A 25,116-nucleotide genomic window follows, 5' to 3' on the forward strand; every position below is an offset into this window, starting at 1 on the left:
TTCTATCAAAAAAAAATGTTGGCTGTAGCGATGGATGGTCATTCATTTTTGTTTGGATGCAAAACGCACGTAAAACCTAAAGTGTGCATCCAATGAGAGAGTGCGAAAGACTGTAGCCCCAATAAGACGTAGGAGGTCGTCGAGTCTGCATTGTCTTATTCAAACGGTTATAGAAAAGCAAGAATTGCGTTTTTAAATAGCAAACGGTCTAGAAGTGTGAAGAAAAAATCCCAAAACAACACTCTAATAAAGGCATTAAAAGTCTATAACCTGCAACTTCTATGTTGGTTGGCCATAGTGCGTCAGCAAAAGTAGTGAAGGTGGAGGGCGCAACTGGGTTGGTTTTGAATCTTTATGCTCGGACTGAAGCCTTGATTGGTTATTCCTGGTAGTTTCGCATACTTGTGGAGGCTTTTGACGCAGGGTCGGTTACCGAGATTGGCAGAGTGAAGTTTTCCGATTGTTGAAATGTCGTTGCCGGAGAATTATTCCACCCACCACAGGTTGCAACTGAAAAATTGAATGAAGCCGTTCACCAGGCATTTAACACCTTGTAACTGTCAATGTGTTTGGTTCAGCTTCTTCAGAGGAGCAAAAGATAAGCAAAAAACATCGAAATTATTTAACAACATTTGCTGACGTTTCAGTTACGACATCAACATACGTCTTGAAATCATCTTGGTTTCGAAGACGTCAACTTTTAGTAAAACAATGAATTATAACCCCCGAATGGCAGTACAAGGCGTCACAATTAAAGAATCACAAACAATAGGAGCGGCAATGAAAAGGATATCAAACTAATGTCAACGACATTGTAAACACATTCCTTGGATATTTATAGAAATTGAGACAATGGGATGCCAAAGTGGAAAACAGCTATTTTAAACAGAAGCGATATTTTAGTTTTATTCTCTTATCAGTTTTTGAAGACAGAATCTTTCATTGATTCCTCTCCTCCTGTGTCCTCCCGATCTCTAAACATGAGCTTCCAACGGACCTGACAACTAACCTTTCGTTTCAATGCTGGAATGACTCAGTTTTGAGTTACATTTGTAAAATATGCTATGGTAAATATGTGAACGTAAGATGATTGCAATTTGCAAGTTACACATACAGAAGCAAGTTTGCAAAACGCAAGGATAAATTCTTGAAAATTTCGAAATCTACTTTGGAAAAACAAAATTGTTTTCCTTTTTTTGTTAAACAAGTTCAAAATGTTTGATTTGTCTAAACTTCTTGTTTCAACGTTTTCCTGCAGCTGGACAAGGTTGACAACTTTCTTGTGATTGAAAATCATGTGGAAAGTCTGGGATAGTTGAGTTGGTCAAGTACTTTTTGGGCTTGTGAAACGAGAATTCGTTTCAAGTTACAAATCGGTGTTGACCCGAAACAGAGGAAAGGCCACACATAAAATTCCACTCTATGCTTTCCCAGATCGCAAATCAAGTGTTTTTACATTGATGCAAACGTCTGCAGACGTTGAATTAATGAAAAAGAGACTCAATGGCCGGATTCCCTGCGAGATTTCCACTGTTGTTATGTTGAAAGAACGCAACCAGGTGTCTATTCACTGTGTTCGCCGCCGTCGGGAAACTTATGCAGGGATTACAAAGAAATGTCAAGTTTCCAGGAACATTCTCACCTGATTCGTCATTTGATTGAAATAATTGCGTGGTGGCCATTTTGTATTTTTATCTTGCAATGAACAATATTCCATCATTGCACAAAAACCTTATCCGATTTATTTTGGACAACCAAACAGAACATGCAAAATTGTAATACGTATAAACTAAAGCTCGTCACAGCTACAAAACTTAGAATAACTGGAACAGTTTGTACAAAAAGCATCTTAGAAAAGCATCAAGCTTGTACTTTCATAGAACTAAGAAAGATTTAGCTCATTGTTAACATCAAGCAACAATTTTATCGTTGGTTAAAAGTCAAGTTGAAAGGAGATGCACCGATGAGCCGCACCTTAATTAACCTGAAGCAATACGCGTCGTGAGTACACAATACAAACGATTCAATGGCCCTGAGATTGTTGTCTCAAACAACCTCATTGTATTCCCGAAGCATCTTCACAAGCAGATAACCGATAATCACTCAGGAAAACAAAAGAACTTGTTGCTGGTGGGTTTCTTCAATTGAGTTTGCCTTTCCAACACATGCTCGTCTCCTTCTGCCGCTGAGTTATTGTCCACGTCACTATTGAGGCCTCAGGGCTGCCCTGCCTCAGCAAGACTACACAATCTAAATCAACTTCTTTAAAAAATCAAATTGAAATGACGTAAAACTAACAGACACATTCCATCATCTGTTTCTTGACGTCACGTTTGATGACGCAAAGTAGTTTCCGATATTTTCATTTAGTTCAATCTGTACCACGTCCAAGAATGAAAAACAAATGTAAAAGCAACAAAATTTGTCGTCTGGAATGAAAGCAAGATCGAGCGTTCAAACAAACCGGCGGAATTTAAAGAATTGTTTTCCGGCAAATCAGCTGCTCCAACGCCGACGTTCTTTTGTTCTTGTGGTGTTCAATTAAAAGTCGTTTAGTCGTCGCTCTGACGTAAATTGACCAAATTCTGATGTTTAGAAACGTCACAATGAGTGCGGCGAGCCAGCTGGCTTCCTTTTGACAAAGATTCAGTTTCGGTTCGTTTCTCGACGAAGTCTAAGTGACTTTTGTTGCTTTTGTCGAGAGTCTTGGGAGCGCCGACTTCGCGTCTAAAAGCTCTACAGCTCGCAAGCAGACACGATGCCGATTCTAAGATTGCTGCAACAGCAAAGAATTCATTTGGAAAGTTGATGAGGTTTAGCGAGTTTTAAATCCGTTACTTGAATTAGTTAGTGAAGCTAGTTAATTAGCATTGGGTGGTTGAATTAAAATTATTTTAACTAATTAGACCATGAGCCCCTAAACTTTTCAGTATTCAAACTATTTTGCTTATATGAGAACAATGCCTGTGCAGAAGTATGCACTTGTTAATAAAAAATTGAAGGAAAAAATTTAGCTGGTATGATTGAGAGAATTAATTACACCAAGGCTAAAATATCTCAAACAAAAAAGTTTAGTTCATATAATTAAAAGATTTTTTTACTTTCTGTTGAGTTAATTAATTTCAAATTAGACCTGTAAGTTAGGTGACCTTGATTACCAGTGTACTAAGAAGACCGAGCTCTCAATTCTTTTTATTTTAGTTGATTTATTCTTTGACAACAATGCAGCTTTGTGCTGGTGACGTAACAAAGGCAGCGTAGAACATTGTGGTTAACCAAACTACTGTTCTTGTGTTTTTCAGGTAAGATAACGAATTTTTACTTTGTGCAAAAATATGCAATATGTATGAAAATTAAATTAAAAATTAATAGAAGTGTTATTTTCTTCTAAATATTAAAGCAGGCAGCGTGGCCTACATATTGTTTTTTTTTTCAACTTCCTCGGGGCTTATGGGGTACCAGTTGCAATGCGCGATATACCAAAAAATACAAAATATCGCAGGTTTAAAGTGCTGAAGAATATCTGTTTTTTTTCATAGACTTACATTTGTTAGAAAGATTTGCAGGTTTCCTGGTGGGGGCTTAGGTTAAGCCGAGAACGTTCGACAATTTAAACTATTTGTAAATATATTCTTATAATGTTGAACCTTGTTGTGTCTTGCCTGTCTGTGGTACAAAAAAGCGCACTCTCTCCCAAAACTTTGTTGTAGAGATATAACCCTTGTCATAAAGTAGTGGATATCTTTTTATCATTTTTTAAAACAATAATTTGGATTCAACTTCAATATGACCCCCAACTATCATCCAGATGCAGCGTTTATTGTGAAACAAAGTTCGAGGTTTGGAAATTTCAAGATGATTTATCTCGGATGACCAAGATGGTCAAGAGATGGTCAGCCTCTTCTCGAGACGGCATTGTTTGTATTGTTTACGAAACAATTGCTCCTTGTGTTGATTAATTCATCGATTTGTAATCGTTGGTGATCGCTTTTTAAAGCGATGATGAGTAATTTGGGAAAACGAGACCGAAGCTGAGTTCAAAGGATAACTGGAAACAAACTGGACAATACAAGAAGCCACAGATTTCGATTGGAAGTGAATTGTTGTCTCACAACAATGTAACGTTAAACTAACATTATAATCACTACTTTTTACGCTATAATGCGCCATGAATGACCACTTTGGTCACCACAGTCATTGACCATTGACCAATGTAGCGGCTCCAGTGCCTTCTTTTGTGGGAGAAGACATGCTTCTGCTTCTTCGATTGTCTGAAATAATTACAGTATTGTTTCACTGTTGACCTTGGTGGATTGAGCAATTATTGCATCACACACATCTATGTCATATCCGGCAACCATGATAGTGACGTAATAAGACATCGAAAGTATCGTCACTTTCTTATCAGCCAGCCTCACAGCTGCTGATGTTGTGAAGACACCAAATGAGGGAGCCAACCTCCTCCATAAGTGCCTACTGGACGAGGCTGGAGCACTTTAGTCCTTTGTCATCCAGCGATGTTGTCACGTGATAGAATTATAATGGTGGCGCGCGTGAGTGTAGCGGGTGAGGTTCTCCAGTTAAATTTATTTTTATTATTGACCAAAGCACAATACACGTCAAGATAGCAGAGGTGTATGAAAAGGTAAAAACGACAAAACTCGAACGTAGTCGTGCTGGAGACCGAAGTGTCAGTGATGTTTGAACAACGTTATTTTACTATTTTGCCTCAAAATTAGCAAGATGCGTAAAGTTTTGCTGCTATGTCCAAATCTTTTTACTTAATCGCGCGTTTTTATAAAAAAAAAAAGATTACAGCAGCGTTTAAATTGGCCATTGTCCCCCATCCCAGTGTTGCCATTTCAGCTTTTGCAATGTTTTCCAAGTGAGGTTTTATTTATTTTAAACACCACAATCTTCGTCTGACTGCGTCGCAGCGTGACGTAATATTAAAGTGAATGTTGCTTAATAAGTAATTGAAGGTTAAAGGTCACTTTTTCCAATGGATGTGTTTGTAGTTTCGATGGCAATGTAACTTTGTTAAATCACAAACACACAAAACTAAACAATAACATTGATCATGTTACAGAAATATGACGTCACAAAACAAATGAATGTATTTATCGAGAAATTCTTACTTGAACTTGAATTCACACCTTGCTTGTGGCACTGCTTCCTGTTTAAACCTCAAACGAATCAAGACCCATCCAATTCATCTTTTTTCTTTTATCTTTGCTGATTAGCAAAACAGTTAGAGACTCAAATGCATCACCGCTTAGAAATCACATAAATCTATCATTGTTGCTTCACAATGACACCACACTCCTTTTTGTATTCTTACAAGTCTAACTTCTGTGTTGTGGTGGTTGATTTGTGGAAACAAATTGTAGCTAATTGAACCAAAGACACAACAACAATGTGAAAGCTAGCCTTCTGGCCTCTACAATAATGTAATGTTTAGTAACAGTTACTCAACGTACAGCGTTTGCTTTCACATGAAATTAATCTTTAAAGTTGTCAAGTGGTGAAGAAGCAAGTCATTTCTCCGGCAGACGCAAGCTGTGAAGTTGAAAGACTTTCACAGTTGAAATGTGCCCACAACTTTAATATGTTCGGTGCGGTTTTGGCTCTTTTCCTCGCGATGACAGCTCCGGCGTTTCATCTTTTGGAGAGAAGTCGCGAACTCGTCTAGAATGTCTGTTGTGCCGTACCTGTTTTGCATACAACCGAAAGCATTCCGTCATTGCTTGTTATCTCGTGATGTTTGTTGCTGACACAGTCAACGTCGCTGTGACGTTTTTTATCCTGTTTGTAGTATTACCAAGTTATTGAATAGAGCTAAACACTCCACTTGTTGTTTTTATTTTTATCTTTTTTGTGACACTTTCAAGGAAAATATATCACATCAAAAGAATATGCGATGGTTCCATCAAGTTCCCATGCCTTTTGGAAAGGTTTCGAGCCCCTAAAATTATTCCGGGCCCTGGTTCAAAAGTACCCCCTGGACCCCCCTGTCAAAGCTACTGGTTGTCGCGTAGGTTTGTGGAATGTCTTCTTCTTCTTCAATCGCCTCAACCAGGCATGGACAGCCTCAAATAAATAATTAAACCAAAATTCCTATTATATGTTGCATCGATGATTGTTTCTGTCTTGAATGTTGTTAAATTGTTTCAGATGAGCTTGTCTTCGTCTGCCAGATGCTCGCTTTCCAAAAATTTTACCAATTAAAAAGAGATGCTCCAGTTTTAATTTATTTGTTGGTTTATTTCGTGCTTCTATCATACAACTATCTGCTAGATGTCGCTGCAGCACCCATTTTTGTTAAGTCAGAATAGGCATCGCTTTGAAAAAATAAATCAACAGTGGAAGATAATAATTAATCGCTGGGGCCAGGAAAACTTTTGAAAGTTTGATAAATGTTGTGGTATGCAAGTATATCGCCTGTTATAGCTGGTGTTGTATTTTTCCAGTTATAAATTCTAGCAAAATTTGTCGTATCCTGTGGTTTGCTATACATTTCTAGCTATGCTACTTAAACAAGTTTACAAATAAGGGCATGACATTTCTTTTAGCTTTTATGGGAATAGTCACATTTCTTCTTCTTGAGCTGCCGTGACCCATTTTCTATTTGAATTAATACTTTTGCTTTGAACTCCTTTCAATGTTTACTCTGCATAGGCAGTTTTTCCTGATGCAAAACCTCACAATATATTATTTCGTTTGAGTTTCTGGCACCGAAGGTTTATCTGTTTGCCACTTAAGATCTGGCAACACTGAAAGACTGCTTGGCAGCAGCCAAAGTTTGGTCTCATGGCATTATTCAAGATACACGGCCATGCTTCATTTAGATCATGGGTCACCAAACTACGGCCCGCGGGCCGGAACCTGCCCGCGAACTAATTTCATCCGGCCCGCCACGTGCTGCGGAAATAACAGCTGCACTACAACTGTTAAGGAAAAAAGTTACCAAACTTTTTGTAAAGGACTGGCGTTGCTGTTTATCATTAGGCCACCACAAATGGGGACAGCCTAGGCCAACTTTGGAAAGATATAATGTTTTTTCAAGAGCACGATGCCCTGTAATGTATCACAGCAGGGGATAACTTTTCCAGCAACTTTTCGATTTTCATCACAACTTTGTTATTCCACCGCTGACTTTGTTATTTATTGTGCTCAATTCAAGTCAATGGAGATTCTAAATAGTTGTATATCTTTTCGCAATTTGCATCCGGCCCGTAGCTGTTAATCTGGCAGCAATCCGGCCCTCAGAGAAAAAAGTTTGGTGACCCCTGATTTAGATGATGGAAATTGTTGATGCGGTCTGGTCCTTAGCATCACATGTGCAAAAAATGAAAGACTGAACGAAAAAGCACGACCTCTGAAAACTGTTGAGGCGTACCCACGGCTGTAGGTAAGAACAGGTCTAGTGGACGAGGGTCGGGAATGAAGAAATAGAAAGAGCCTGGTTGATCAAGTCTTTATCACTTTTTCTATTCATGGTCTTCGCAATTCTCCGCTGATATCTTCTGTCAGCTTCACCTGAACACAAACTGCGCGTCTGTATCGTATAAATGCCTTGACCATTGAGATAGGTCTTGTCTGTAACGAGATATTTAAGATACTCAATCTTACTTTTCAAACTGATAGTAAATGTTCACAAACAACCCGATCGTGTCGGTGTGAGCTCATTACCCATCGGCGAAGCCACAACCTCAATACTGCTCTGAAGTTTATGAGAAAATTTGCATTTTTATATTCCACCACCAAGTGAGCATTCTTGTTTTTCTTCTGCGGGAACTTGTGCTTTGACAGTCCAACAGTCGAAGGGGTAACCATTGCTAGAAAAGCCTGTGGTTCTAATGGACGATCATATCCTTCTACGCTGAACACTCCACAACACCTTCTCATCTACACTATCGAATTTCCTCAACTCGCAAAATCCATCTTTCCACACTGATTCAACGTTTGCAGACGTTGAATTAAGGACGTTTGATCAATGCAAAAAGATGGATATTGCTCGCTGGGTAGGTTTCTATTTCCATCACATGACTCGTTTGTAGGGGCGCAACATTGCGACTCCATTGGGATATCAGGAAGGGGATTTCATTTTGATGTTGACACCCCTGGCATTGTTGTGCTTATGTCGCCATTATTGCGCGATTGGAATTAACCTAATAAACTTAATGAGGACATGGAAAAGAAAAAAGAATTCGTTTTCTCCATATGAGTTTAATTTATGGAAAGTAGTATTTCGTCATAGTGAGATGACAGGGATATTGTAGCGATTCCATTGTTGTTGCGTTTTTTGCGCGATACCACAGACTGCCTTATTTATAATCACCTGGCCGCGCGAGATCGCTAATCAAAAGAAGTGAAGCTGAACGTAGTGGTGCGGAGAACATCGAGGGTCATTTTTTATTTGGCCGGAAATATTTCACCGGTTTTCGGCCATTTTTTATTCAATATCATTGTCACAATCGATGTTCAATAAAAATTAATTTATCAAGCTTAAAAAACAAGTTCAGAAACATACAAAGATTAAAATTTACTTTTGAAAGAATGAAATAATTTGGTTTTCATGACAAATTTTTATTTCAGGAACCCCAGGCAGACGCGGCAGATTGTAGGTTTGTGATTTGTTCTGGATTATAAATTCTTGCACTAAGACGCAAGTCAGGAAGAAATATCTGGTAAGTTACTGAAAGAACCAGATTTTGCTTTCCAGACATTTTTGCTTAACAATTGTCATATAAACGTAGGCTACAGTAGGCAATATTAGCTTGTGTTAAATTTTTATAAACTAATGTCTGCACACGATGAGATGCAGCGATATCTAATAACATAGACAGCAAAATCTGCCTGCAGACGTTTGATCAATGTAGAAATGACGAATTTATCTGTCTGGAAACTTTGCTGTTTTGAGCCATTTTATCCTCACCCTTGGTACAGTTGCAGTTACAGACAACTTTACAAAACTTTTTGCAAAAATCATCAGAATTAAATCATTTGTTGGACTTCTTCATCTTTTCAAAACATATTCTCAGAATGCGTCTTCTTAACGCCATTGTCAATTGTGTCAATTGTGACGGTGACGCGTTAGAGAGCTTGTGACGCATCATCTGAAGCTTCAAAATTTAAATTCGATAACTGGTTTGCAGACCTGAGGTTAAATTTGGATTTTGGCAGAAAATTGATGAGAAGTTTAAACCATTATGGGAACAATGAGAACGTGAATGAAATAGGAGTTATGAAAATAACATAGCACAGTTTGTTCCGTTTGGTTTTCTTAGTGCTTTGTATTAAAACCTTGACCTGATTCTTCTCGATTGAACTTCTTAGAGACGAAAAAACAAAACAGTATTTGCAAATAAACATTTTTATATGTTTCCGCATTGCAATGATATGACAGAGTCAGAGCATTAAAACTGACATAATAGTTTCAAAGATAATGTGCGTTGTAGACAAATAGTGTTTGTCTTCATCCTGTTCTTGTTACTTGCAATATAATAATCATTTAATAATAATAATAATGCTTTTATTTGCGCCCATTGCGATAACACAGTACACTGCGATCACAGATGTAATGCAACAAAAAATAGCAAGCAGCGAAGTGACATATTAGTCTTCGAGTCAGCTGCTTCCTTTATTTTGGCTTTTAAGTATCTTTGCTGAGGCACAGCCGCGTGCTCTGGAGCGGTGTCGAACCCACGTCCTTTCGAACGTTGCGCAGACGTTCTCACCACTCGGCTACGCAGGTGTAAAAGACTTATGGTTTGGTTAAAACTAATTGCTGGTTGACTCCAACGTTTTCAAATCGATGGGAAATCATTGATGAATTTATTAAACGGTTTCTGTACCTCAAGAGTTTTTAAATCTTAAAGAACCTGGCACCGATAAACAGCCCGAACTCCCAGTGTGTTGTTTGTTTACAATTTCTTAAAGTTCAATATTGTTTTGGTACATTTCGAGATGACAGCGCTGAAACAATGGAAGAGAGCAGTGAGAACTAAGAGGGGGCGGTTGCTCTCAGGTGGTTTCGCAAAAATTCTTTAAATAAATCTGATATTTTTATTTGACACCGAAGTTAACAATGATCGTTAGTCACAAGAAACATCGCGGTAGTTTTGTGTCAGGCAACGTCGAATTAAAGAAACGGCAAAATTATTCGAGCTTGTCTCAAAAACCGAAGTTCCAGAGGTCGACAATTAGGGATATTCAGTTTTGTTTTTCTGTGGCAAGAATTAGCCACAAACAATTGAGACAAACAAACAAAAACTAAGCACTCGGCCCAGACACTTCATCAACTAGTTGACCCGAGAAAGCGGCCTCCTCAGTGACGTCACAATCGTTGAAGAATAGCACGTGGCTCTTTCACAACGCAAGAAACTCAAATTTTATGCTTGACCCCGCTTAACTTGGTTGCTTTTCGCAGGGGTATAAGTTTGGTTTAGCTGGATGCTTGGCCATCGGCCCAAACTCTCCGTAAAAGGACAAATCGGCCACCGGTTAGTCATAACAAGTCAGACTTTCCAAAAAGTTCTTCCAAGCTTCAAATTCAAATTGTTTGAATCGTCACTTTTTCCCACAAACCCACCGAAGGTTTATTCATAGTTTAAACAATAAAACAAATGCTTTGCCGACTTGCAAAATCTTCGGTTGTATGTATAATGTAGCAAAGAAGCCCCAAAGCATAATTATTTATCATCCATATTCCCATCCCACTGATGGTATTGTTTTAACTTTCAGACGCAATGAGTGAATTATTATTGAAGTTTTTCTTCGTCTTTCTCCTAACATCCACGACGGTAAGTTGACATTGCATCCATTGCATCATCCGTTATTCAGTTTATCTATTTCTCTTGCGCAAGTTTGCATTTTGTGGCCATGCTAACTGCATGATTTTCCATTCAGGCACGTTTTAAACCTTTTAAGGTTTTGCCACCTTTTCCCGTTCGTTAACGTGCTGGTAGGTCTATGTCGACAATTGTAGTTAGTACCTTTTGTGACCCGGACGCGATAATGACGAAAAAGAAAATGATATGATACGATAAGTTCTGTAGTGGTGCTATACTGAATACTATCAAAATTATTAGTGCTTACTTTCATGTTTGCTTCGACGGTTTTCTAAACCCAAACCACAAATATCGTTTTTTTTACATTGATTCAACGTCCGCAAACGCAGAACGTCTGTAGACGTTGAATTAATGTAAAAAAACTACTGATTTGTTGTTTAAGTTGCCAAAGCTTTGAAAATTTCATCTATTGTGTTCTTCGCAAAAGTTTTCTGTTTCTGTCACCACTTTATTGAACAGATGCATTGCTTAGAAAATAGACCCAGCTCATCGAACCTTACCTGCTTATTTAATATCGTGAAAAGTGCCAGCATTAGTATGACAATAGTTTGGCAGCCTGTTGCATTGTTCATTTCTCGCTGTCGTGCTCTCAGAATGTGGTCCACTGGTCCCTAATAATCAAAACCATCCGTGCGTGACAGTAAAGTCAGCCAACCACACAACTTTTTTTTTTTTTCTTTCATCTTCGCGCAACAGGATCTTGATAACATGAGGAGTGTATAGAGATGATCACAATGAGTTTTATAACTTGCGTTGAAAGTGTAGAGTTTGCTGCCGAAATTGTGTTATTGGGTTTGGATTGTGGTTGTAGCATTTAAATTTCTGTTGTGACTCCGTTGTGCGTGGTGCGTGGAGTAATTGTGACGTTGGCATGACGTCAGGTTATCGTCAGTTTGTGACGCAGCAAGGTCTGAGTTTCATCGCAACAAACTTGAATTTTTGATTTTGTACTTTGGCATGCTCAACGCTTGTGGTGATGGCCGAGGGGGAGGGGAGTTGTAGCTGCTCCACAAGACGCCGTCATCTCATGCGTGGCAAACGACGACGCATTGTTGAGTAAACAATAAAACATCGACGCGCCTTGAAAGTACTTAATCGTCGGCGACTTTCGTGAAAAGCAAAGTCCAAAACTTTAAACGATTTCCTCATCCAGCGCATCCGTTGCACGAATCGTTAACATTGTTAAAGAGATTTTGAAAATTAAGGAAGTGAAACATAAACCAAACGATGAAAGTCTCGCGATGATTAACTCCCGGTTTGGGCAAGAATCGAACCAATGACCGTGTAAGGCCAATGAGTCTTAACATGTGGGCCATCTCACCTCAACCGACACACAGCGGTTTATAATTATGATTGTACAATCCATATTCCCACCCTTCTCTACGGTACTATACGTATTGGAATCATCAGCATCATGCGCTGCTACTTTTATCAGACATTAAACTTCTATGTCGCTCTACTACAAAAACGTTGTTTCACTAAGATGTTTAGCACTGGAAATTATTTTAAGGTCAAAAGTAATTTTGTAGCAATCCATGAGCAATCTTAACTGCTTGGTTTTCAATGAAAAGAAATAATCTTTTCTGTCATCAGAAGCATTGATGTCACAATTGACATCGATGCAAGGTTGCTGCAAGATCGCTCCCAAAACCTGATGCGCTATTTCATTTAATTTACGTAAAAGTGTGTTTAGTTAATGAAATAACATTTCAACTGAAGTGATATGTTGTCGCTCGCTTTACAGATAAATGCTCAACGACCGTTTCAGCTCACGACGGCACAATCTGGTTTTGAGATGAAATGTAGAAATTCAACCGAATTTAAAATTTACTTAAAATATTTGTCTGCACAGAAGTAAACCTTTGATATGATCGTTGCTTACTTCACAACTGTAGATGCAAACGACCTGTTTTAGCCTGATGCTGCGAGTTCTCTGTTGTGCAGCGCACCAATTGTGGTGCAGTGGCCCAGCGAACCTGCAGTATCAGGCAACAGGTCGTTTGTATTTACATTTGTGAAGAAAACTTTGATACGATGTTTCAATCGAACTCAAAATTGCATTTATTCAATACGCCTCTGCCGTAGAATACAGCTGCTGTCTGCGGTAAATTTAGATGTTTAAAACGTCTTATTTTAAAGCTTGCTCGAGGTGCAGACTATCTGGCTTGTTTAATAACCAGTCAAGTTAAAAATAGAAATAATAAAATGTTCGACTGGGAAAGAATCGAACCAGGAGCGATTGTACCATCAAACTGTAAGTAACGTCCACTGCATAGCCGAGTAGTGGGAGCTCTTGCACCTTGCTCCAACGACGCCGGTTCGACACCGTCTTTGGTAAGACACTGAATGGCATGTTCAAAGTTCTTTCCTTATTGCCTTTCCACAATCTAAATTTTCAACCACCTGACTTAAGCCTAGAGATGACAAAAAAGGGTGACGCAGCTTTCAACAGCTCAATCAGCAATTCTGTTCTGTTTACATTGGTTCAACGTTTGAAGACTGATTAGCTTTAAATTGTTGTGCAGCATGTGTGTGAATTGGACAGCATCCTTGGGAGGTTGGCGCAAAACTGAAAACAGTTGATTTTTAGCCAGCTGCTGAGATTCATTCCACAAAAAAATTATCATCAGCAGATGCACCTGCAATTGGTGGCAGCTTTTACGGAAAATCAACGTCTATTTGCAAAAACGTTACGACTTTTATTTGACTTATCCGTGTAGGAGGCCTATGCTGCGCAGACCGCAGACAGCATCATTGCTTAATGCTGATTAAAGTTGTGTTATGATGACAGACACCGCTTCAACAACAGGGGCTGACAGAAAGAGAACAAACCCTTTCAGAAAATTTTGAAATCATTTCTAGCTTCGTTGAAACAAGAGGTCAACGGCATCTCAGTAAAGAAGCAACAATTTTTACGCTACGCAATTTATGCAGTTTGTTAGCAAGCTAACGGAAGTAGTAAAAACTTTTAAAGAATTTGAGCGTTTGTATTTGGAATCTTTGTCAAGTAGGTAATGTATAACAAGGCCGCAGCCCGGCGGCGCGGCCGGTGATTGTGACCGCACAGAGCAGGCAGAACACGAAGCAGCGATACCGCTGGTTGCCGATGCGTGTGCCTTCCATGCACTGATAAGCGATTTCTGGGAAATCACATCAGATATGAGGTGACCTCCCCGTTGGCAGAGCAAGGAACAAGTCTTGATGATATTTGTGATTTTGATGTCTGTCAATGTTGTTGCAATAAGGAATAACAACATTATAGTGATGTGATTAAACTGTTTACCAAGGAGATATTTTCACCGCATTTCATCATCTTAACATCAAACAAATGCAAAAAGGTGCAAGTTCTGTAACCACGAGCAGCATGGAATGCAGCCAGTCCACCAAGTTGTACAATATGTCGCTGGCAATCGTTTGCCAGCCCTGCAACGACATCCATGAACGATTGCTGACAAGTGTTTCTTCCATCTCGCGCGAGCCACTGCGTCGTTGATGTTTGTCTAGTTTGTGAAACATGTTTAGGTTTTAATGGTCACATTCTCAGAAAGCAAATCATTCGTCATTTCCCTTTGGTTCAACGACTGCAAACATTACATCAATGTAAGAAAATGATTTTCAGTTGAATTTGTCCTGGAAAGTCGTATCTCCCTGATTTGACCATGTATGTGTCTAATGGAAAGCACCAGCAAAAACATTCAACATATCGATGTGTCAGGTAGCAAGAATCTCGGCAAATCTTTTTCTCGCACTGTTGATGTAGATGTGCAAGTGTGTTGGGGCCAGCGGTCGCTGAGCCTACATGGCACCAACATATTGTGAGTCACACTGGGAACAGTTTATCGAAATCGTGTCAAAGATTTCAACTTCACTTTTAAATGTCAAAGAGCGTGAAAAAGATTCTCAATTCTTGTTTCGAAACTTCAATTAAAGTTGACTGATGAAGGTGTTCTTGTTTGCCAACTAACATCACCTCTCACCAATTTAATTGTTATGTACTTGATGTACTTGATATTGGCTTTGGTTTGATATTGCCATTTTATTCGAAATCAAATCTCAAACTTTTGTAAGTTTTTCTCTCTGCACTGCCATTTTCTTTTCCCTCTCCATAAACCCACCCCACCAAGCCAGTATCGGCCACAGTTGGGTGAGAAACATCTTCATCTAGTGGTCGGTGGGGATGTTTAGATGCTGGTTGCCATGGTTATTGTCTGGTTGTAAATTGGATGAAACGCGATTATCTGTGTTTGAGAAAAGGAAAGGTTCTAGACTCGACCGAGACCTTAGATATTGTGAACAGAAACAGATCTTCTTCCTCATGAGCCAGTTTATGTGCACTGGCATTTTCTCTATCGGTCGCAAGCCTTAGAATAGATTTGTCAACAATCTTACTATTGTAGTTCTGTAGGTAGATCTGCAATTGCCAGGATGTGCCATTTGTAATGTGCCTACACTCTTATCCTGTACAATCCATGGTGGCAAACCACGTGATCATCGTAATCAAAACTTTGCTTGGTTACTTTTTAACGATTAGAACGAAACCGATTATAAATAATATTTATAGTTGCACTTGTCAAAGGCGACTTTTCAACAAGTAAAGCTCAGTGATCCAGCACTGTTGTGAGAGACATCAACAACACAGATATTTTCACCGTTTTTTGATCATTCAAACCCCGCAAATTTGACGTCGAATGCTCGATCTACGTCACCAAATTATTATGAAGTAGCGGCTTAATGCAATTGGACCCCAAAGTAAGTCGCGTGCTAAGATTCCCATGCTTGTCCGTGAGGCCGGTCTATTGAAGGTCAGCAGAGCGCTTTGCGATCATTGTGTGCCTTGTTGTGACCCGCAAGCTGTCTTTCTGATCAAGTGGCTCTATCTTGTAAGACGCCGCAGTTTATGTTTTACAAGTTACGAGATAAACTTATTTTCTAGGTCGACCTTTGACTTTAGGTCAAGTAAAGTCCCTGCAAAAAAACCTTTGCACTCAAAGAAAGGTTTATATTTCATTTGCAGACATCACAATCGATAGATAATAATCGCGAGCAGCATCGCGCGGCTTGCTTGCAATATCAAGGTGTCAGATTGGCATCATGCCGGCCCGCTGCATGCATCGTCTGGACATTGACCTCAGCACGTGACCACTGCTCTATTTGACCTTCAAAAAACGTCGCTTAGAGTCCTTATACCAGCACATGATTATCCTGTTATCCTGCACACGATTATTGACAAAGTGGCATCCCTTCTGGCGTATCCTTAAGTTATGTCGGAAGGCGGAAACAACCGAACACATCTACAATTTGTTCTATACTTTATTTTAATGGACTGATATTCGTGTTAATTTAATGAAAAATAGAAGCCAAGAGCGGCCTTAGTCTAACCTTTTGGGGAAGGTTAGGTTTACATGCCCCTTCCCCTTTCACTCTGATTACCCCGACCCCCTGCTTACCCTAGCAACACCACAATTATTATTTTTGGTTCTTTTGAGCTATCCCAGTGATGACCAAGTATACAGACGATAAACCGTTGAAGAGAATTTGGTGATAAGTGTCTTCAATTGTCAAGCTATAGAGTGACATCATAATATCCGCTTTGTTGATATTTCTCTTTCCCAATTGCATTAAGTTGCGATAAAGAAAGTTGCACAAGCGGAGAAAAGGGTTTTGTTCTATTTCCAACCGATTCGTGATCGACTTCATGTGAATCCGCGCAACAATGAGGCAAACAGCGGCACCATCGAAAGCCACCATTTCGTCGTAAATCTATTAGTTTCCGTTTGCAGTAAAAAAGTGCGGTGGATTTCCGAATAACTTTTACTGTTTTGTCATTAGTAAACAACTAAAACAGCAGATCACAGAAAAACCTTGAAAAAATGAACTTGTTGACATTTGTAATGTGTTGAAACCACCAGAGCATCGAACTTCATATCACGCAAGCTACTAAACGGTTTAAAAATGCTTGTTTCAAAATTTCAAATTGATAGTTTGATCTTCTGCAAGTTCCGTTGCTGTCAAAATCATTATCAAGTTGATGTTTTCAGTTTGTTGTTGTAACATTGTTAAACAAAGATACAACGTTTGTACAACATAACATTTCCACGCCTCATTGGCTACCTGGACTGCGGGGTTTGTTTATCAAGATGGCCGAGCCATTTGCTCTTCAATGCCGCGACCGGGCAACACGGTTTCGAGAAACACGAGCGAGACGGGCGTCTGACGTCACATTTTCTTCTATCCTTCCAACATCTTCCAACGTTGGTTCAACGTAGACTGTAGATAATGTTGCAAGTTGTTGATGGGCTTCGAAATATTCCTCGAAGCAAGTCGGGAGCCTCCAATACAAACGATATTAATTTCTTGTCCCATTAGTTTCCTGCTTCAACTGGCGGTCATTGTTACCTCATAGTAACGTCATTGTGACGAACTCCAACATTGGAAGACCACGACTGATCCAATATGCTCCTTTGTCCAGAATCAGTTTTTTATTGGAATTTGATCTACCCCTCCGATTTTGATGCATCCACTCAGCAAAATCAGTCGTTTTTACATTGATTCAACGTCTGCGGACGTTGATGGAGTTTACTGATTGAACACAAGACCTGACGCAAACGTCATGACGCGTAAATGACGCCTTGGTACGTAACAATACAAAACGTCCGCTCTAAACTGGGAAAGGTTGCGTCTTCGTTGAGTTGGTAACCATGGCAACAACTAACAAGTGTTTGCGTTTGTTGCGATGAAGACAATTGATAAAAATACCTGATGAACTAAAAAGGTCACATTTGGGAAATATCGATTTTAATTATTATTGGTTAAGTAGTTTATGGGGCGGCATAACCTAAATGAGGTAATATGGTTTATACAGACTGTTAGTATGTCCATGACCTTTGCATTGCACGTGTACAAGGGCCTGGAAAAATATCTCAGATTGTACAATGACATCAAAGATATAATTGTTGAACGGATATTCTTGGATTTATCTATTAAATCGCTTTAGGGCTTATCGATTAAATTATTTGGTGCCATTTTTATAAGAAATAATTTCTACTTTTCCGTGCCGAATAAGGCCATGTTTTTCTAAACAATGTAAATAAAGCCAAAAAAAGCACAACAGTGAATGCCTTGTTGACAAATTGTTTGTCCTTTAACCGCGCGACAGAAAACAATTTGCAAAAATGTTTAAATTGAAGGCCAGCACCATTGGAGTGTGACGTCATAGCGATGCCGCGCGTCGTTTGCAAGAAACATCAGAGATAAGCTTTGTGAACGAAAATATCATCTCGCTTTTTTGTTTAGATTACGTTTGCTATAATTCTACAAGTCTTTATCACAAATCAAATTTAACCTTTAGATTTGTAACAGACCATTTAAAAAATTGATAATTTTTCAAATATTTCTCACAAAAGTAAACTAGAATGACATTTCAAATATCAAGGTTGTTATGTTGAACCATCTCAGAAACAATCAACTGAATAACCACAAATTTTGATTGAAGTAACTCAATAATTTTAATTTTTTCAAATGTCTCCGCAGAAAATATCGAGCAGCAAACAATGAAGGCTCAGCCCTGTTGCTCTTCAGTTGTGACGTCATCAATCAATCAATGAAATTAGAAATGTAGCGTTGTTTATTATTTTACAAACTTGCAATGATTGAAATAGTTTAAGCAAAAAGAAATGGTTTTCTGATACATCTGCTTCATTCATAACGCTTGTAGATACAAGAAAGTCATTTCCCTTCCACATGAAAGTAACGGCCTGACACAGAGCAAACGCTCTTCAATTTATTATAAATGTCTTTGAAATGGCCACAATGTTCCGCGTGTAGCCGCTATGGTCTATGTATCACCATTAGGTACATTTTAACTGGTGTGTTAAAATAAACATTTTTTTTCTGGTTTGTAATTGTATCGCCTGCTTTGAGCAAGTCTCTACTTTTGTTAAAAGACCTTTAACTTAAAATGAACCTTAAATATCCAAGCAAAATAACTAAACTGAATGTCACTTCACAGTTCAAGTCTAACAGTCATTTTCCGGCCTTTACAAATTGCAAATGCACCACTGCAGATTACTGAACGTCTACATCTAATATACTAACGTAGTAAACGTGACAAAGATCTGCATGCAAGTGCATCATTAAATGTTATCAGGAACAATTTGATGTTTCTACTTGCGCAAAATCAATTTGTTCGCCGTTTCACTGATCAAGGTTATTATGACTTCATAATGTTGTTCTGTTGTTGCAGCTTTGCTCTGATCGTCTCGACATGCATGTGCAGAACCAGATGAAGCTGGGAGAAGATCTATCCAGTCCCTCCATGAAGAGAGTCTATGAGATCTACTCTAAAGCCACAGGGAACCGGGTTCAAATACGGGGCAGAAGGGTGGACGCAAATGGAGTATCCGGTAATAAATATGGTAGGTGACTAATTTACAGTTGCTTATGTATAGAACGGATGCCTATTTGTTAAAATATCGAATGTCCGAAAACCTTCTCTTGCCGTATAAGAACAAATTCTTGGGCACTGAAATTGTCAAAATAATGCTTTTGCGTCAACGTCATTAGACGTTGATGCAATGCAGCAATGACGGATTTTGCTGCCTGGAGTGGACATACCGTAGATAAATTTGAGACAAAATGCTTGAATGACGTCACCATATTAAAGCTTTCAAACACATGACCCAAAAAAAACTTTTATAAACTTTTTAAAAAGATTGCAAGTGCCACATGATTTCACCCTTTTTCAATTTATTTTGCTATTGAAGCTCGTAGTCTCGGGCTGTCGGCCATTGCGCAATTTGGCACAGCGTGAAGGGTTCATCGACCACTGTTTACTAAAAGTGAAATCTTAAGTGAATCCAAGCAATTTAGAATCTCAAAATTTTTCCTTCCTAATGTTTATTAATCAACCCTCTTTGCTTGACGTTGTAAACAAGGACTAAAATACTGGCTGAATTATCGCTGTTGTGTTGAAGATGTCAAGTGAAGCAACTAACACAACATGCTGCCGCTTCAATGATCGCAATACTAATTGTGCGGTTAGTGAAATAATATCCACACTCATTGTGTTGCTTTACAGCGAAGCTTGAGATCAGCTCCATATCGTTTGGAGGCCGCATCACCATCAGGAGTGTTGCCACAGGGAGATATCTTTGCATGAGCAGGAGGGGAAAGTTAATGGGCAAGGTAAGAGTCAGTAGCATCCGTTTTTTAGGCGAGTATCCAGCTTTTGGCAGAAATCTCGGGAAGCTTAATCCATCCAGTGTTGCATGTTGTAAGATCACTGACGCAAGCCCGGTCACCTAAACTAGTAGTTCAAAATTTTGCTCAGAATTCAAGTGCTGTGAATATTTTGATATTGTTATAACGTTATTTGACATTTTACTTTTGTATCGGGAGCGTTGATTGTACCAAATCAATGGTGACTTAAAATTTTGACCTTTGTCTGGGTGATTAAATCTCTGCTGAGTTATGAAACTATTTTGGGATTTTTCAAGCAATTAGTTGACTCGCGTTTTCAATCATTTAACAAATTTTGCAACTTGAAGATTTTGTTTTCATCTTAGATCATTGAGAATTTGATAGTTTCGCACCGACATCTATGTAAAACAAGGATCGTTTAGGCTACAACATCGATATAACGTTTTCTAACTGAATAAAATCGTTGCGATGTAAAAACAAGACAAATTTGGTCAGCCAGGTAGCCATCTTGTGTGCAACCTGATCTGCTGCAAACGTTCACGCACGTTACGAAAACAAAACGAAAATATCTTTTTGGTCCATTGGTTAAGTTGGTCCGCCATTTCCTGTGCCCTGCACACCAGCTGTGTTACGATAAAACGGAATTACCTTGTTAAACTCAAGCATTGGAAACAGACAGATTCAATGGCCGTACGTTGGATGTTCTCATCGCAAAGTCGCTGTGATGAACAGAATCGTGACAATTTAACACCATAATTGACATTAAAATTGATGCATTTTAGGAATGGTTTTGTGTTTTGCTGGTTAGAAACAGCTTTAACGACTCCAAAAATATTTTTGATTGATGTCATCTGCAAAACAAGACCACCCAAAACTAACTTTAAAAAAGTGTTGTCAATTTTTGAAAAATAAAAATTATTGATGAACATACTGATATTTTTCTTTTTCTCTCGCATCAACTCTGCTGCATATTGGCAAGGTTCTTCAGACGACAATATTTTCTTTTGTTTTGTAAATTCATTGTCTGGCAGCATCAATGTAACAAAGACAAGTGTTTCTCAGGATAGACAGACAGTTTCATAAATCAATCTTCGTCTTTGATATTACTAAACAAACCGGCATATTTCCTTTGAACCTATCATCAACATGTTGTCTTCTTATAGGCAGACCAGGATAAACCGAATGTATTCTCTTTTCCACAATTCGGTTTCTTGCAAAACACTGGTAATGTGGTCTGTCAATTTTTCTTAACCGAGCATTCCGACATATTTCACTGACATTCACTGGTTACAACATCAAAGTAATGATTGTAAATTAAGTTGTTGTAGACAAACGGCATGTTTGACAGCAATTTTATGGGCTTAGTTGATTCGTGACAAAAGTGGTTATGACCAAATACATGACTTTGTGATGTAACAGTTTTTAACAGTCAACAGTAAGGTCATTGTTCTTGTATATACAATAATGTTCCATCGCTTTCTCAGCCAATTTTTGTCGCCTTTGTTTTTTCTATGTCTTTAAAGTTGATTTTATCGCTTTTTTAAGTTTGAAAAGTTTCTTTAGAATCTTTTAGCGGCATGATAAGAGTCCGCGACAACGCTAAGATGCAAGACCGCCTTGTAATGTTACTTAAAATCTTTAATCGCAAGTGCATATCTGTGTTGGAATCACATCTTCCACAATACGACACTGCAACCCACAAAACTTTCGTGTTACTTAGTTTTTGCTTCTAGGAAACTGTTAGTGAAGCAACGTAGACAAAACAAACTTTAATTTGTTGGTCCATCGAAGAAGTTTTTAACAATGCAATGAATTCATGAACAGTTTACCATCACCGTCGCATTTGTTTTGTTCGTGACTGTCAAAACCTTTATGTAGTTGTGTTATTGACTAAGCTAGTATTTACTTTGTTGTATTATGACGTACAATATGTAAAATTTGATTCTGAAGTACAAAGAAGACGAGGCAGTTCATATCAGACAAGAATTTGAAATAAACTTAAACAACGACGCAATGAAAAACTTAAGCTGAGTTTATGTCATAACTTTCCCCACTTTCCATTTTGTAAGTTGAAAAATTCGTCACCAAAGTTCTTTCATAAAATAACAAAATATAACTGCTGTTCTTCAATGCGCCTTCTCAATGCTCGCCATGGCGGCCTTGCCTCAGATTTGCAGCAAAGTTGTATGCTGAGTAAAAACGGATCGATTCAACTTTTTGAAGAAATTTAAAATGTTTTAAAAACAATTCAATGAATTGAATATTGAAATGCTTTCAGTATTTCAGGAATTGTTATGTCTTAATCTTATTTAATTCACTTGTATGTAAAACCTTTTAAAATACAAAGTTTTTTCGTATCTTTGCATTACCATCTTGCACAAGAAGAGACAAACCATTTGTGATGTCAACAATTTACGCTGTTTGGCGTGAAATACATTTGCTAAACGATCCGATCAAGACATTAATGTTTAGAGACAAATTGCGAATCAACTTAATTGTAATTTTTTCATTTATTTTTTGCGAAATAAAATAAACAACTCTTCATCTCTTTCGTTCAATTAAAATTATGAGAATCGACAAAACGCAATTTTGTGAAAACGTGACCAGTGTTATGTCAAATGACAATTGTGGCTCTATGACGTTGCAAATTTACTGTGATTGTAAAAGAAATTTCCACCTTGTATTTCTCTTGGTGGGTGCTGTGTCTTTTTACATCCGCAAATAATATCTCAGTTGGGAGAAAAGGTGATTGAAGTTGTTTTGCGTTGAAATAACGTCAAGATATGTTTGAAGATTGTGACAAAGTTGTTGTTTTCAAGCAAAGGTAGATGCAAATACTTATGGGTCAAAACACTGTATAATAACAATTGAGTTTATGAACTCGATTCTTTTCCGAAGACAAAGTATGTCGGCTGATATTGAGTTACGACATATGTAGGACAGATTTTTTGGCATTCCATTTGTCGAGTTGTTGACTCGGAAGCGACGCTGTCCGGTCAAAGAGAGTTTGGTTAAACTGGCAACCATATCGCAAACTTTACATTGAAAATAATCGATCTCGCCGCCCTGTCTTGAATGTGCCAGCGCAGGGGGGGGGGTCTTCCCTTCTGCTTCACCTAGTTTGATCCTAGGTCGGGTCATGCCGAGGCTCACAAACGCTACCGATTGTATCCTGCCTTGCGTGAGGTGAGGACTGGATAACAATGTACCCACATCGAACATAATATAAAAAATACAAACACAAAAAGAACCTTATACGCACTACCTGAGCATTGACTGGCCTGAGCAAGTCCGTTGTTACGTTTGCGATGTACTAACTAGGCATGCTTGGATGACATGGAATTTCAATTAATATTTTAATTCTTCTCTTGCATTTCTCTTTCCGAGCTAATGTCCAATCTTACCTCATAATGCTGCTATTGAAATAATTCAATGCTGAGTCTTGCCTACAGCGTGCTCCATCATCTTCTTGTAGGACATCAGATTGTTTACTATGATATAACAAAGGATCAAAGCTTAATGATATATTTTTACAGATGAAGCGGATCAACAGCAGATGCAGATTCACGGAGCGCATCGGAGAGAACTACTTCGATACCTTCACAAACGTTCGCCATCCTAAGTGGCTCATGGCCTTCCAGCTGAACGGAAGACCCAAACGAGGGCCCCGTACGTCCAGAGGGCAGATTGAGGTCATGTTCTTAAAGAGACCCTTAGAACAAGACATGGTCACCTCAACTCCCTCCCCTAGCGCTGTGAAGCAGAAGACATGGAGTGATCTTGAGAAGAGGATCCGGATGCAGTACATTGCTAAAAGAAATGTTGATATCAGCAAGTCTGAGTCATCGTCTTCGCCCTCCATGATGAAGGACGACCCTCAAGCTCCCACAATCACAAATCCTCCTGAGATTCAGGAAGAAATTGATCTCAGGAGAGAGATCGCTTTGAAGATTGATTCTAGCGAATCGACTTTGAGCCATTCTAAGAGTGACGTCACTGAAGCGTCTACTTTGTCATCCACCAAAGCATCGCAAGAAAAAAGAAATAAAGATTCCAGATCAAAGAAGAAAAGAAACAAGAAACAAAAAAATAAAAAGAGAAACAGAAAACACAAAAATAAATCCGGAAAACCAACTAAAAATCTGTTGACAAAAGATTTCGACATCCACTCTACCTCGAGGAAGCGTCATAAACAGAGGAAGTCATCTTCTAGTAGCGTGACTGCATTGTCTTCAAGAAACGCAGCAAGAAACACGTCATCGACTGTTCCATCATTGCTTCAAGTCCTCGGAGCGAAACCTTCGAGATCTCACAAGAGATCGAAAAGAACTAAAACAAAAAAATCGAAAAAATCTAGACGCCGAAATTCGTCGCGACGACGCAATGTGACGCAAGCGAACACGTGACTTTAAGTAGTGTGACGTTTGATGACGTAGTATTGATGTTCCGAGGACAACGAGTACTGGGTGAGCGTCGTTTGATGACGCAACAATTTGCGTCACGTTGTGAAGAAGTTTGTTCTTGGTGTCAAAGCAACCCGATGTCTTCTTGTCTTTTCTGGTTTATAAAATAACAACCCAGACAGCAAATCAACTGTTTTTGCATTGATTCAACGTCTGCAGACGTTCAATCAATGTAAAAACGGTTGATTTGCTGTCTGGGAATTTAGAAAATCTAATTGCTCAAGAATTATCAACGGAAATAATTGAAGGGTACAATCATATCTTGACTCAACTAATCTGACCAAGTTGAAAGTCAAACCCAAAAAGACGAATCTGGTTTCTTCGACTCGCCATTGCAGCATTCAGACAACATGTAATAACAATAACTAAAGCGACAACCGCGATACAATACAGCCAACTATGACAAAAGTACAAGACGCGGATCATTGATGTGAAGACGATATGTAACTGTTCGAAACGATTTGTATTTTGTCAGAACAAAATTCTTGTATTTTTGAAATGTTTTTTGGTAAATTCTTGTAAACTTAAGTAATTGTCAAATTGTGTCGCCCCAAACTTCACAACGAAATGAAATTGTTTCTAACAAAGTGAAACCAAGACAA

The 25,116-nt window shown here is 38.7% G+C and overlaps 1 protein-coding gene across 1 annotated transcript; it reads left to right on the forward strand.

Moving 5' to 3' along the window:
• Window positions 1-8,596: 8,596 nt before the first annotated feature.
• LOC145778234 (uncharacterized) lies at window positions 8,597-24,636 on the forward strand. Its single transcript, XM_082589692.1, has 5 exons — window positions 8,597-8,690; window positions 10,747-10,805; window positions 19,096-19,267; window positions 19,930-20,036; window positions 23,588-24,636. Exons 2-5 carry the CDS (start codon window positions 10,752-10,754, stop codon window positions 24,455-24,457), a joined length of 1,203 nt encoding a protein of 400 aa, XP_082445818.1. The 5' UTR covers window positions 8,597-8,690; window positions 10,747-10,751; the 3' UTR covers window positions 24,458-24,636.
• Window positions 24,637-25,116: the final 480 nt, after the last annotated feature.

Source organism: Aplidium turbinatum, chromosome 10 (genome assembly GCF_918807975.1).
Source record: "Aplidium turbinatum chromosome 10, kaAplTurb1.1, whole genome shotgun sequence".
Lineage (NCBI taxonomy): Eukaryota > Metazoa > Chordata > Ascidiacea > Aplousobranchia > Polyclinidae > Aplidium > Aplidium turbinatum.

Bases quoted from the DNA above. Each gene is read 5' to 3' on its own strand.
- LOC145778234 (XM_082589692.1), top strand. From the start codon at position 10,752: ATGAGTGAATTATTATTGAAGTTTTTCTTCGTCTTTCTCCTAACATCC. The intron at 10,806-19,095 runs GTAAGTTGACAT...CTGTTGTTGCAG, and splicing joins TTCTCCTAACATCCACGACG to CTTTGCTCTGATCGTCTCGA. The intron at 20,037-23,587 runs GTAAGAGTCAGT...ATATTTTTACAG, and splicing joins GGGGAAAGTTAATGGGCAAG to ATGAAGCGGATCAACAGCAG.